Source organism: Anoplophora glabripennis, unplaced genomic scaffold (assembly GCF_000390285.2).
Source record: "Anoplophora glabripennis isolate ALB-LARVAE unplaced genomic scaffold, Agla_2.0 scaffold22, whole genome shotgun sequence".
Classification (NCBI taxonomy): domain Eukaryota; kingdom Metazoa; phylum Arthropoda; class Insecta; order Coleoptera; family Cerambycidae; genus Anoplophora; species Anoplophora glabripennis.
Genome location: NW_019416298.1, coordinates 1,038,980 through 1,053,803, shown reverse-complemented (window position 1 = coordinate 1,053,803; position 14,824 = coordinate 1,038,980). Strand labels below are relative to the sequence as shown.

Sequence of the window (14,824 nt, the reverse complement as noted above, 5' to 3'; positions counted from 1 at the left end):
GTTTGACTCACATGCTCTTATTTTCAGCCAAATATTGTGTGATGACAAAGATAGTGATTCGCATCATGGACACCATGATTCCGCAAAGTGAGTACCACATTTTTTTTTTAACATTTTTTTTACGGTAAGCACTGAAAAACGATAAGTTTTGAGTTCAAAATAATTACAATACCTTCTCGTTTGTAATTTACGATATGATTGTAGGGTCGCTGTGTCAGTTTTCGATCATTTAGTAGACTTTTCTACCACCCCTTATATCGGATTACTTTAATCGAAAATGGTCGTTCACTCCTGAATATGAAATTGTAAATAGACTCACAAAACTGACAACAAAGAATACAGGAATAAATACCATTTTCCTCTATTTTTCATGATCATTAATTTACGTAGCACATGTTATATGTCATATGTTTAAATGTTATACTCGAAGTTAGTCGAATTAGAGTTTGTAGTGAAAAAATTATTAGTAAACATTTTAATGCAATTTATTATGGGGAAAAGTATGTAGAATAATAATATCAAAAAAGCAACTCGACGAATTTACGTGTTTTTTAACTCTTTTTACAGCCCACGAAAATCTAGATGACCTATCGGAAAATTTGTCTTTTTATGTTGTAGGCAATTAAATTATCTATAAATTAAGGTATCTAAAGTCATATGAACCAATTTGTTAACTGTAAAATAAAAATTGAACACAGATATATCAGTTTTTGAAAATTGCGCATTATTATTGTCGAATGCGTTGAATGTTGATGTTTATGGAAGACGACCAATCCAAAGACCGATTCGATTGACCTTGAAATAATTACGATAATTACTAAACGTTAATTTTAGAAGTTAATATCGTAGATATAAGTTCTGATTTCTGATTGATGTAAAGAAACGTATCGAAAAAGAAAAATTTCAAAAAGTTGAAATTAACAACGTAGGATGTGCAAAATAGCGTTATAAACAAATTGTCCCATAGTCAGGCAAAATCTGCTCGGGGATTTGCTCTTTTTGCATTAAATAGAGCTTATTTTTACGGTAATTTAAAAAAAAAAACAAGAAAAATAACCTATGCCTCTTTGTTCTCAAGGTAGCTTTTTTTATAAAGTTAATTGCTAATTAACCTTTCTTTAATTGTCTTTAAAATCTCAGTTCGAAACGTTAATTAACAATTAACATTATAAAAAAAAGTTGTTGTGGTAACAAAGAGACATAAATGATTTCTCTTTTTTAAAAATTACCATAAAAATAAGTTCTATTTAATTCAAAAAGAGCAAATTCCCGAGCGGCTTTTGCTTGACCTTTAGTTGTAAAGGGCAACTTAATTTCAACTTTTTGAAATTTTTCTATTTCAATACATGTCTGGATCAATTAGAACCTATATCTACTATATTAACTTCTAAAATTAACGTCCAGAATTAAACGATCAGTTGCAAAAGAACGAACAAAATTAACAAATATCTGGAGCGACAATTTCAAGGTCAATCGAATCGGCCTTTGGCACACATGTTGGTCTTTGGATTGACCGTCTTTTCCATAAATTTCATCAACATAAAATTATTAATTTTTGTGGGTAGCAAAAAAAAGTGAAAAAAACAAATTTGCTACTTATTTGCAATTTGCTAACTCAGCGTCACTCCTTTCGAGTTACTTTTTTGATATTATCATTCTACCATTGAGTGAATGTATTCCTCTCCGTCATAAAGTGAAGTAAAATGTTTACTAATAATTTTTTCAAGTTTTCAAGTTTTATGATCTAATGCGACTGGAGTATTATTTGTTCAAAGCACCTACAGATCAATAGGTCACTTGTGTCAGTAGGCATATAAGCCAGTAGACATAAAGTAGCACACGTCATTATTTGTAGGTTATATCCACATACTTCTATCCTATACTGATCATTTTGCAATTGACTTGAAGCCGAAAAGTGGGGCGACGTACCAGCGTATTCATACGCATGCGTTTACTTTACGGGTTTTGATTGGTTGAAAGGAACCAAGAACGGTGAGCGCCGAGCGGTAAAAAGCCAAACCGAGCTAACCTAAAAAATATTCTCAATTTCTCATTTTGTTTTGTGTTGCGCTAGTGCTTTGGTGAAACTGTTATGGTATAGTGTATATTTTAATAAATAAATAAATAAATGTATCTTTTGAGTTTTATTTCATAATCTGTTTAAACCTGCACTAATTCTTCTATTAATTTGTCTTGTGTTGATATTTAGTAAAAATGTTTCAAAATTATACTCGATAAGAGCCTTCCTTAAGGGCCTTTAAATAGTGTTTTCCGCAAAGACAAATAATTTCAAACATTTAATAACTGAATAATCTAAAGTTTATCAAATAATAGGAATGTTATGTCATGCCACCTGAGTATTTTCAAAGACGCCGCAGTAAAACGAATAAACAGGTGCAAGAAACAATCAAACCATCAAGATTTTAGGTACTGAAATCTACGAAAATACTACCTTTTTTATATATAACTCCACATGTAAATATTCTTACATTTACTTCCTTAGTCCTACATATAAAATTGTTTACTTTTATTTATAAGTACGTGAAAATAATTCTTAAAATGTGGGGTTAGGATAAACAGAAAACGCATGTTTTACAAACGCTTTTTTTTGTTATTATTTTATTTGGGTAAATTTAAATGGTAACAATGAATAAATAAAACATCAAGGATTTTATTTTTGTGCTTACTTTTGTTCTACACGTTTTACTTTTCAAGATTTCAGTACCTAAATATGCCAGAAATTTCACCATTTCTCGGCCAGGGATATGGCCACCTTAATCGTGGACATTATTATCGGATTGGTCTCTTACAGATATTTTATAGCATGTTTTTTTTATATTATCAAATAAACTGCAGAAACCATTATAATAAATAATTATATAATGAACTTTTTTTATAAAAAAAAGATTGTCAGTTGTGCCCGGCTTGAGCGAATAGTGGCGATTTTTTGAAATACTAAGTCTTGTTTAATAAATAAACCAGTCATTTAAAAAATGTCCAAAATTACGAACATGCATATGTATATAGTTTTAAAAGCATATAAATTTGTATTCTGTTTTATTGTATTTGAGCCTGCAAAATATTAAATAGGTTATGCAGATACTTACGTTATTTATTTTAATATCTTATATGTATATAATCGGCTATAGTACAGGGCATGCCGTGACAATCTTTTAAATTTGAATGCAACCGCGCCTAATTATGGAACATGCGCAAAACACACGGAGTACGTCTCGTCCCCCCTTTTTGGAAACAAGGTCATCCATTGAAACTATAGGTAATGATCAGTATAGGATAGAAGTATGTGGTTATATCACACGAATACAACTAGACCCCTTGTCTACCGTTACAATATTGACGACTTTAAATTAAACAAAAATATGATTAGTACTGTGAGGGACAAGGAGAAAACGATTCATGCTCGTTTATTTCTGCTTGAATTTTGCAAAACTAGTCGAGAACTGGTACTGGTCAGATATCCGGCGCAGCGACACTATTATTTTTTTCGTAGGAGATATTTTTTATGGCAATTACAAAATTTTATGACTACAATATGACTTAATATACAGTGTCATCATTATAATATTGACTTTTTCACTGTTTACATTACATTAAACCAACAATCCTTTATTGTAGTTCTATTTTTATTCACGTAACGTGATAAATGTTACAGAAATTTGAATTTTTATGCAATTTTGTTAGAATGTATACTTCACCAATGTTCCAAATTACCGATGCTATGGATTCTGTAAAAGGGTTACAACAAATGTTTATATTGTACAGGTATTTCAATTTGCAGAACTTCATACAAGTGTTATTGAGAAATTAAAGCTTCTTAAGCTGATTATATTTCGTAAATCGACTTATTCCAATCGGATCTTATTAGACAATCATTAAACGTTTTTTTTTAGTTTTCCCGACGACGTACCCATTATACCGCTAGAGTTTCTGTCCGATTCGCCTCTCACAGCGGCCGACCTCTGTTCGGACTTTAGCTTAGGTCTGCACGAAACCGAACCGGACTCGTGGTCCCCGTACGTGGGTAAAGAAATATCCAGGAAACTTAAGGAAAAGGAAGTTAAACGGCAGGAGCACATATACGAGTTCATCTTGACTGAGAAACACCATTGCATGACGCTACTAGTCATGCAGAAGGTAAAGAAATGAAACCGTGGCGAAAATTTAAGATAACACGTCGTCTGTCGTAGGTTTTTGTAGACGGTCTACAAAAATATTTTCAACTGGGCCCGAGCCTGGAAAGGATGTTTCCGAGACTGTTGGACTTGACTGAATTACATTTAGGGTTGTTGTCGAGGCTTAGACAGAGGCAGAGGGAGAACCCCGTGGTTTCTTCCATTGCCGACATACTGCTGGAGCAGTTCTCGGATCATCACGCTTCGAAACTGAAATCTGCTTATGGTAAGTCGTTGATACTTCTGCTTTTACACTGCGTTAGAAGTTTGACTGCTTCTGATCCAGCAGAGATCGATGGATTAATCGTAAATGAGCAAAAAACTTGTTTTTCTTCATGTTCCCTTGTAGGTAAAAATCTATCGGTGCACAGGCTGGTCAAAAGAGCAAACATATTGAGGTTCGTTAATGAACCGAGCTTTTGTACATCGACTTTGGAGATTTTGATAATTTTTACTCGAATACGTTTTTATTATTAAAATTATGTCAGTCAGACGCACGGTTTTTTAATGCACAATTTGAGAATGTTAATGTCAAAAAAACGGTGATATTTTCTAATAGATCGCTTAATTACGTCTTTAAGATTACAATGACGCTTTCAGAATCATGTTCGGTTGAAAATTAATGCCTGTACAGAGGCTTAAAGTTCATAACTTTTGGAGCCTCGGTTATAAACAAATTGTGCGAAAACTATTGCACCTACAGCGCCAACTTTTGGCACACTTAAAGTATGACAAAATCCTCAACTTGTCATAGGTTTTATAAAATTTTAATAATAAATGCGATAGTTATATACAAATTAAAAAAATTGTCACTTTTCTTGTTTTTTTGCAATAACTTTTTTCTTTATTAACCGATTTTAATTTAACAAGTCTCATTTTGTAGATAATTTTACTCCCTACAAGTTGTCTGAGAGTCACTTTTCACTAAAATTGATGGTTTTCCCTGCAAAGTGAAAAAAACTGATTTCCTCACTTATTTGTTTAAATAGAAAAGTTAACTAATACAAGTTTTTGACTCACGAGATGAGAGAAGTCTTATATTATGTTCCTTTAGACAATTTTACAATAATCTCGTGGATAGGACTTTTTTCGAGTAAAAATTTTATTTGCTTGGCCTAGGTATATATTTCGGTTTATACGACGTATAAATGATTTTCAGGCGAGTTCTGCAGCAGGCACAGGGACGCCGTCGAAATCTACAAGTACTATCTCCAGAACGACCAGCGTTTCGGGGAATTCGTTCGGCACTGCCAAACCAATCCCCTGTTGAAGAAAAAAGGCATTCCCGAGTGTATCCTGTTCGTGACGCAACGCCTAACGAAATATCCGCTGCTGATAGAGCCCCTGATAAAGACGAGCAAGGAGAACAGGCAGGAGCAGGAGGCCCTGCAGAGAGCGTTGTCTCTGGTGAAGGAGGTCTTGGTGGAGGTGGACGCCCAGGTGGCGGAGAAAGAGAAAGAAGACAGGAAGCTGGAGATTTATAATAGGATCGACGCCAAATCGTACACTGTACATAGGGGAGACAAGTTCAAAAAGTCTGACATTTTGCAAGGCAACAGGGCGTTGAAGTTCGAGGGCGTGGCCATGCTTATGCAGGGCAGGGGCAAGATGCAAATCGTTTTGGTCATCGTACTGTCCGATGTGCTGTTTTTTCTGCAGGAGAACTCGCACAAGTATACGTTTTTCACACCCGACAATAAGGTAAAGCTTTTTTAGCTAACGCGTATTTGTGCGGAGGTGGACATTTAAACGGTTCATCATTTTTAGGCCGGCGTCGTATCGTTGCAAAAGCTTCTGGTGAGGGAGAAGGCCGGGCAGGACTCCAGGGGAATTTATTTGATATCTTCGAATCCCACGGACCCTGAAATGTTTGAGCTGAAAGTGCACAAGCCGAAGGACAAGCAGATTTGGATCCAAGCAATAAGGTATGCAAATGGTACAAGTTCTGATACTTGATACACATGACATTACTGGAAAAATCGATAAATGTGGAACGTATTTTAATAAATTTTTAATTGTCAGTGTTGCGAGAAATAACTACTCCAAGAGCTATATGCCCCTACCGGCATTGGATTATACTCGCAACTAGTGCAACAGCTCTAGACAGACAGACAGATGGAGCCATTTGCGCTCTTGCATACAATGCAACATGTGTTGCGAGTATAATTCAATGCCGGTAGGGGCATATAGCCCTCGGAGTAGTTGTTTCTCGCAACACTGACAATTAAAACATTGTCTTCGCCCTCTGTGGGTGGCAGTCGTGCAACAAGTACCTGCAATATAGCAGGTCGCTCCTACTGTAGCCATTTGAATGGCACAGTTGGGAGTGCGCACAACAGATGGAGCCATCTGCGCTCCCGCGTACATTGTACTTCAATAAGTTGTTTATTACAGGGAAGCCGTCCAGAGCTGTCCCGAGGAAGACGAAGACAACATCGCCCTGAGTTCCGAGGAACGCCAGAACATGATGGCCTCGAAGCAGAACCAAGTCCGACATTTAGTAGGTGAGTCGTCTTTAAGTTACCGGCCTCTCTGACGATGTCCCTGTACAAAATATCTACAAACGATGCATGCGACATACATTTATACCTTTTGACATTAGCGGTAGATCCTTCCTTCCTTTCCTCTTAACATGATTCTTTTACGATCTCTTAGTGTAAATATTTTTTGTATTGCTCTGTACCCCGACACAGAGGCAGATTCGGATCTTGAAGGTAACCTCTTTACTGAAGAAAGTTGCATGGATATCGTTAGTTTTTTTTCAACTTCTGTGCATCCCTTTAGCCCCTAATTTCCACCAGATTTTTGTGTAAGGGTCGGGAAAGAAAGTCAAGTTCTGAGATGTACAGGGTTAACTTTGAATGGGGTCATATTCACATGGAATCTTTAGAAATGGATATAAATCTCAAATTCTGTCGTGAAACTGATTTAAAAAAAATTTGGTTATTCTCGTACCTCACCACTGGACAGGATAGTGTAACCTCAAATAAATAGATCAATGGCATCGTTGTCAGATCTCGTCTTTCTCGATTTGTGTACATGTCTTTTAATAATATCACATACACATTTGACAAAGAAGACAGACAAACACACTATAGTCCAACCAAATTACACTTGGAGAAAAAAAAATTGTTTCCTGGAGTTTTTTAAGTGGAAACAGTAAAAGGGCTTATAATAAAGTCGACGTCAAACAAAAAAGTATCTAATACAAAAGTTGAAGATCATGCAAAAATCTACAACTTTTGTAGAGGTCACTTTTTAACATAACCTCAAAATTTCCGAGAAAAATTTGAAAAACAGGTTTTTTTCTAATTTTTCGCTTATTATTTCTCATTTCCGCAAAAATAATTTAATTTTAACGAAACTTGGTGAAACTGTACCTTTCTGTGTCTTAAATAACCACAAATTTTTTTAGATAAAAAATCAGGAAGTTTCCGAGATATTAATTTTTTTCGGTCTGAAACACTTTTTTTTCAAAGAAAAATTCTACTTAGAAAAATCATCGTACAGAGATCTGCCGGTGATAATTTTTTTCATTTTGACATATTTTTTGGTGAAATAAAGAAATCTGTAATCACAGTTCAAAAACAAGCTCAAAAATGCAAAATAAATAAAAAATGACTTGCAACAATGAATTTTTCAGTTATTGTTGATCATTTGTTTCAATTAACAAACATTCAAAAACTCATTACACCATTCAATTCTACGGAAAAAAATAAAAAAACTGTCTCATTGTTTGCCCCAAAACTTTATTTTTGTACAGTATTGCTATAAACATCTAAGTCGAATTACAAATGCACAAATGATAAATTATCTCTGGACGATTTGCGATTTCAGCAATAGAAAGTATTAACTGCAGTCTACTGTTGACGCGAAACTCGAAAACCCGAAATTTTGCAAAATCGTTATATTTTTTTTCTGGCTTTACTTGAAAACGAATTTTAAAATAAATTGCATATTTACATAGCCACTTTTTTCGCTCTATCCAATGACGTCAACATTTTTGCAATCCGATGTTTCGTCTTCAAAGGGCCATCATCAGATTAATTTTTTTAAATATGTCGCTATTTTTATGACAAAATCTAGTCATTTTTAATTCTGAATTAGATATTACTATTGTAATCGCTTAAACAATTTTTAGCTTGTTTTAGCTGTCATAAAAATAGCGACGTATTTAAAAAAATTAATGCAATTTATTTTAAAATTCGTTCAAATAAAACCAGAAACAATTTCGCAAAATTTCGGGTTTTTTCGGATATCTCCGAAACTAACCAAAATTTTTAAAATTTCTAAGCGGCATATTGTTAGGTATAAAAAACACAACTTTTTTCTAATCTGAGCCACCCCATATCTCTTACCGTTTCCTAGATCCTAATGTTATCCCATCCTTATCTTGGACAAAAAATAAGTACACTAATCGATCCTCCGAAAAAAAAAATTTTTATTTATTTTATTTATTCACTATTCGACTTATGTTTATAGCAATACTGTACAAAAATAAAGTTTTGGGTCAAACAATGAGACAGTTTTTTTTGTATTTTTTTGGTACAATTGAATGGTGTAAACAGTTTTTGATTTTTTATTATATATATAATACATATTTTTTTATTTTACCAAAAAGTATGTCAAAACGAAAAAAAAATATCACTGTACGATAATTTTTGTAAGTAGAATTTTTCTTGGAAAAAAAAAGTGTTTCAGGTTGAAAAAAATGAATATCTCAGAAACTACTTAATTTTTTTTATCTAAAAAAATTTGTGGTTATTTAAGACACAGAAAGGTATACTTTCTTCCAATTTCGTCAAAATTAAATTATTTTGCGCAAATAAGAAATAAAAAACGAAAAATCAGAAAAAAAACCTGTTCGCATTTTTCTCGGAAATTTTAATGTTATGTTAAAAAGTGACCTCTACAAAAGTTGTAGATTTTTGCATGATCTACACTTTGGTATTCAATACTTCTTTGTTTGACGTCAAGTTTCGCCAGAAATTCCAATGATACAATTTTTCATAACTTAAGAGCATAATTTTTAATATAATTTTTCAAAAAAACTGTATTGGCAATCGATCTGATATTTTAACATGAGGCAGTTGGCATATTTATTAACAGATTTCAATGATTTTGAAAACTTACCATTTTTTTCGGTATCGAACCTCCTTAAGTGCAGTTTATTATCTCTAAAAATCTGACCCGTCAGTTAAAGTTACACCCTGTATATTATTTCACCCCAATTTGCATTTAGCATGTTAAAAAAAGTGAAATTCTGTGCAACGGTTCATTGCGGCACTATTTTTCTTTCGGTTCATGAAACTGTACTGTATTAAATCAATTGATATGTAAAAAAATACTAACACTCACAAAATGAACACTAAACGATTAATTATTAGGTGCTCTGAAGTTATCAGCAGGGATGAAAAGTTAACCTAAAAAAATCCCTATCAGTCGCTGTATTGTACATATTTTAGGTGAGTCGTGAGTTCTGACTAACAGCGCCGCTTCAAATTGTCGGTTATCCGATGCTTTTTTACACGAAAACCATCTCCGAAAAGATGATAGTTACAATTATTGATAGTCGAAATAGTGCATGTGTTGGCATGAAATAGTTATCCCTAACTAGAATCTAAAGTGTATCTAACAATGCGCCACATCCAAGTTTTATTTGAATTGCTTTTTGTATAAAAAAAATAAAATGAAAATTTTCCGAAAGGAAAACTTGGAAATGGCTAAAATAGAACTAAACCGGTGTTCGGCTAGCAGCATGAGAAATAACAAATGGAATGCGTAACGTTGTTATGATAATACCTTCTAATAGATTTTCTTAATTAAAGAACCTGTTTGTCTAATAGTTTTTTCTTTGTTTCGGATCGTTTCCGTAATGTTATACATCAACCGTTGCGTTGTAGGTCTGTTACGCCAGAAAGACATAGAGCAGGCTTTATTGTTGGAAGAAAAAATGTCGTTACAGCTGAGGCTGTTGGCCGCGGCTGGACTGGATCCGCCGTCGCCGCCGTCTTATAGACATCTAGTGAACGAGAACGCCGACACGGGGCAGATGTGGAAGGAGGTTTTAACTGCTGTCCAGGTAACTGCTAAACAAAATTACTTTATTTACAATTCACTGGAAATAAATTGGTTTAATTTAATGCCATCAGAATCGACATTTGTTATATTCTGTGGTATAATTGCTTCAACTTTCAACTGTATTTCATTTCAACTGTCAGTGTTGTGAGAAACAACTACTCCGAGGGCTATATGCCCCTACCGGCATTGAATTATACTCGCAACAACTAGTGCAACAGCTAGGGTCGTTCGTCAGTTTAATCCACCAGGCACAGACCGGTTTCGGACTTATTAGTCCTCATCAGTGCGTCATAGGTGAGACAACCGAACGAACCAGCTGTTTTGCGTCGTATCGTCACGACAATAAGTCCGAAACCGGTCTGTGCCTGGTGGGTTAAACTGACGAACGACCCTAGCTGTTGCGAGTATAATTCAATGCCAGTAGGGGCATATAGCCCTTGGAGTAGTTGTTTCTCGCAACACTGACAATTAAAACATTGTCTTCGCCCTCTGTGGGTGGCAGTCCAGTACCTGCAAGGTTGCTTTCTACTGTAGCCATTTGATTGGCACAGTTGGGAGTTAGCACGACAGATGGAGCCATTTGCGCTCCCGCGTACAATGTATTTCGTTTTGTTAGGAGGTTAGTCAGCTGGCCAGTTCTCTCTACACGACCGGCACTAACCTGTCGAGGAGCGTCAGCTCGGCCGGCGAACACCAGAGCGACACTTACGTTTCCCCGATACTGCCCAAGCGGGCCGAGACCTTCGGCGGCTTCGACAATTGCAATCCGGGGCCGTTGAAGTTGTTGGGGAAGAAACTGTCGACGTCGAGTACCCCCGCCGGTACGCCCGACCTGGACAACATCAAACCTGGCGATTCACGATTATTTGTGAGTGTGAAATCGCGTTTTACCGAATCCGATAATGATCGTGTACGATTTTTTTTGTAGGAACGGTTGCCTTATAGAAACTGTGTGATATCAGGAGGGCCTTTAACTAATGGCAATACTGTAAATGTAAATAGCGAAATTCAGAATCAACCGCAACATCACGTCCAGCAGTCGCAGCAGCTGGGTGCCGCCCCGGACGGGCCTGCTTTGCTGACTTTAGGGCGGGAGCAGCAGTACGCTGCCATACAGCTGTCGCATTACGTCTACACTTTGCTGTGTATTATATCCCAGCTGATGACGACCAATGAGAGGTAAAACGCGAGTATTTTTTTAGTATTCTCGTTTGTAATCTAAAATTAAATTCTAGTTTGCAAGCTCAAATAACGACTCTCAGAGGCGGGGCGGATTCGAAACAGTACAGGCACAACCAGCAGTTGGAAGAGTTACGTAATTTCCAGGATAGATTGAGCGGGGAAAAAGCCGCGTGGGCTGCCACGAGGGACCAGGAAGTCAAGGAGTTGGAGGAGAAGAAGGCGGAGCTTTTGAGACTACAGGTAAGACGTAGATTTAGGGAGTAATTCTACGTCGTGTTCGTAAATTTTGACTGTGACATTTTTTAGTCGTTAAAAGTTAATCGAATCATTTGAAAATCTGGCAAACGTCCATTATTTATAGGTTATGTGTTCGAGGGAAAAGGGTCAAATATTTATAATTTTTAAGTAAGAAATCAGATTTTTTAATTCGACTTTCTCTAAAAAAGGACTTGTTGAGGCTAAGGCCAATGATGAATGAATAATACTAGTTATTTGTTTGGATGTAGACACGTTTTCAGTATTGGTGAGGGATAATCTATAAAACATGTCATGTCATTGCAGCTTTAGGATTAGGCCTATCAGCACAAAGCATTGGTCTGTACCTACTGACAAAGAGACCTGCTAATCTGTAGGTGCTATGAAGGCATGATGAGTATCGCACCTGGAGGAATAAGCTTTTTATCTAATTTTGTGGGGAAACAATTACTACACGGGGGATATATGTCCCCATTGGTACTAAATTGCAAGCCCAATATCTAGTATTTGCTAAATAATTGTGTCACGTCTTATAACCTCTGGAGTAAGTGATGGCAACGCAATTAAAACTAGGACGTTTGAACTACTCCATTAAATTGTTGACACACCGCTAAAATAAATTTCTTATTAACAGTCTTAAAGAGTGACCCCAAAAAACATGTGATTTTCGCCCGTTTTTTCACAATTCGCAGAGAATTAAAAAAAAATACATAAACATATGTTTTTGGTCGCAAATTACTTGTCGTAGTAGTAGTAGTAGTATTTTGAAAATTTTAAAAATCACCCCTTCTTAAGGGTTGAAAAAATGCCAAAAATAAAGATTTTAATATTACCAATTGATACAAAAACTATTACCATGTGAATTATCTTAATATTATATGATATTCTTTATTTTGGGGATGATTCCACCCCCTGAGCACGCTTAAGGGTGGATTTTCCAATTCAACATGCTTATTTCAGTCATGAGAATAAATCTTCTTTGTATCAAGAATCATTCGATAAAAAAATTCACATGCTAATAGTTTTTATATTTATTAGTAATATTCAATTCTTCATTTTGGGTGTCTTTTCAACCCCTATAGGGGTGATTTTTGAAAATTTTCAAAAAACTAAAAGCTATGCTCATCTTAATTTTTTATGACGAGTAATTTGAGACCAAAAACATATTTTTATCTATTTTCTTTAGGTGGATTTTTTATTTTCAAAAATAAATATTTGTCATATAAAGTAATGCTCTACGGGTTTTCTTTTCCAAGCTACAGGGCGCTAAAAAAATTTCAAAAAATTTAATTTTTCAATATAATTTTCAATACAAAAGTCTTTTTTCAATGCCTATTTGACTATATTCGGTGGCCAAGTCAAAGCATACTTCATAATGTTTGTGTTATTTTTATTTTCCTATGTTGGCAGTGGGAAAAAATGGTATTTACAAAATTTTTATTTACGGAAAAATTACAAGAGCTAGAAATACAATGCAGGAGGGCAATTTTGTTTAAAATAAAAAATGGATCATAAAAAAATATTAAAAAAATGTTTTTTCCACAATTTTCTTCGAAAAACAACACGGTACAATTCGTACGCACGCCTCTGAGTAACTTACAATGTCAATCTTTTTCCTGTTACTAGGGGATTATCAAATTAAGCTAAGGCTAAAATTTCATTCCATTATCTTATAATGTTCGAAAGTTATTGGAGAAAAACTAAATTTTTTTAAACATTTTACCGCCCTGGTTTACAGCTTGGAAAAGAAAACCCTTGGAATATAACTACATATGAGAAAAATTTATTTTTTAAACCAAAAAATCCACCATTTAATTTATTCCCAACCTTTACGTTACACCCAGTTTAAATCTGCCGTTAGTATTAAAAGAGTTGATGTATATGTGGTCACTAAAGTACGCAGAAAACATGAAATTGTTGTCAACAATTATTTAAGGTTAGGAAAGATGTTTGCTACTACAGATAATAGAAATTTTAACATGTCTATAACTAAGACGTTTGAACTACTCCACCAGATTCCTGACAGCACTGAAATAAATTTCTTATTAACAGTCGCCTTAAATTTTGATGTAAAGAAGCAGAAGAAAAGATAAATATTTTAATGTGTATTTAAAGTTTAATAGCGAAATACAGAATTATCCTGCTAAAGCGTTAACATCGTGAATAAACCCATTCCTTTCAGGAGCAAATCAGGGCCGAACAGAACGACATAACCCAGCAGCGGGAGCAGCTGTACAGGAAAATGGAAGTCCTTACCAGCCAGGGTCTGTTGATATCCCCCAACGTTGCCATACCCGTCAGCGGCCTGGCGGACGATAGCAGTAAAGAAACTTCGGAGGACAGCAGTCCACAGTCCGACACTTCGTCGGCCGCTAGCGGGGTCAGTTCAACTACGTCTGGCGTAAGCGCCGCCAATCAAACCTCTCTGGGGCACTCGGCGTCTACGGCGGAGAGGCGGAAGGATTCCAAGTGGACGAAAAGTAAGTATTGCTTTGTTAAATAAACAAATCGTTTCAAAAACATTTTTTTTAGGCGGTGTCCAAACAAAATCCCAGCTACCGCTGAATCTCATATCGGCGACGAATCAGCAGAAGGTCTCGCAGAATGTGTCGATAAAGCAGCAGATTCCGTTGAAGCTCGCTTCGAGGTTAAGTTCCGGTAGCAGCGGAGAGGGACAGAAGGGCGGCTCGGGGGGTCCACAGCAGATGTTGCCGCTGAAGTTGAGCCAAGACGAGAAGATCAGGAGGACAAGTACTTCTGGTTACCAGCGGCTGGGATCGGATAACAGCTTCAGCCCTCCGTCGGGAGATACAGTGAGTACGATTGTTAGCACCTATATTTTAAAGCCTCACGTCCGACGCGTCACCGACCAGTCTTGTCACAACTAGTGTGAAAAATATGTAATTAAAGTACAAACATTCATGTCATCCAAATAATCATACGTATTAAAAATAATTTAGGTACTTCCCAAAAAGCAAAATTCAGTAATTTTTAAACGCACAAGTAATGTCCACCACCATTTTCTATGCACACACAACACCTTCGAATCTAATATTCGCGCAGTTGCACAGTGGGAAATATTGGACAAAATTCTCGCCACTCACCAATTTTCA

At 35.7% G+C, this 14,824-nt stretch overlaps 1 protein-coding gene across 7 annotated transcripts in view; it reads left to right on the top strand.

Moving 5' to 3' along the window:
- Positions 1 to 14,824, top strand: part of LOC108917294 (rho guanine nucleotide exchange factor 18) — a 115,432-nt gene that overhangs the window by 94,162 nt on the left and 6,446 nt on the right. For all 7 annotated transcript variants that reach the window (XM_018723814.2, XM_018723810.1, XM_018723809.1 and 4 more), the window contains 12 exons: positions 28 to 87; positions 3,912 to 4,155; positions 4,209 to 4,419; positions 5,353 to 5,894; positions 5,961 to 6,118; positions 6,588 to 6,697; positions 10,097 to 10,275; positions 10,891 to 11,142; positions 11,203 to 11,453; positions 11,510 to 11,696; positions 13,894 to 14,191; positions 14,244 to 14,524. In XM_018723814.2, coding sequence (XP_018579330.1) covers positions 28 to 87; positions 3,912 to 4,155; positions 4,209 to 4,419; positions 5,353 to 5,894; positions 5,961 to 6,118; positions 6,588 to 6,697; positions 10,097 to 10,275; positions 10,891 to 11,142; positions 11,203 to 11,453; positions 11,510 to 11,696; positions 13,894 to 14,191; positions 14,244 to 14,524 — 2,773 coding nt within the window. The remainder of the gene's footprint in view (positions 1 to 27; positions 88 to 3,911; positions 4,156 to 4,208; positions 4,420 to 5,352; positions 5,895 to 5,960; positions 6,119 to 6,587; positions 6,698 to 10,096; positions 10,276 to 10,890; positions 11,143 to 11,202; positions 11,454 to 11,509; positions 11,697 to 13,893; positions 14,192 to 14,243; positions 14,525 to 14,824) is intronic.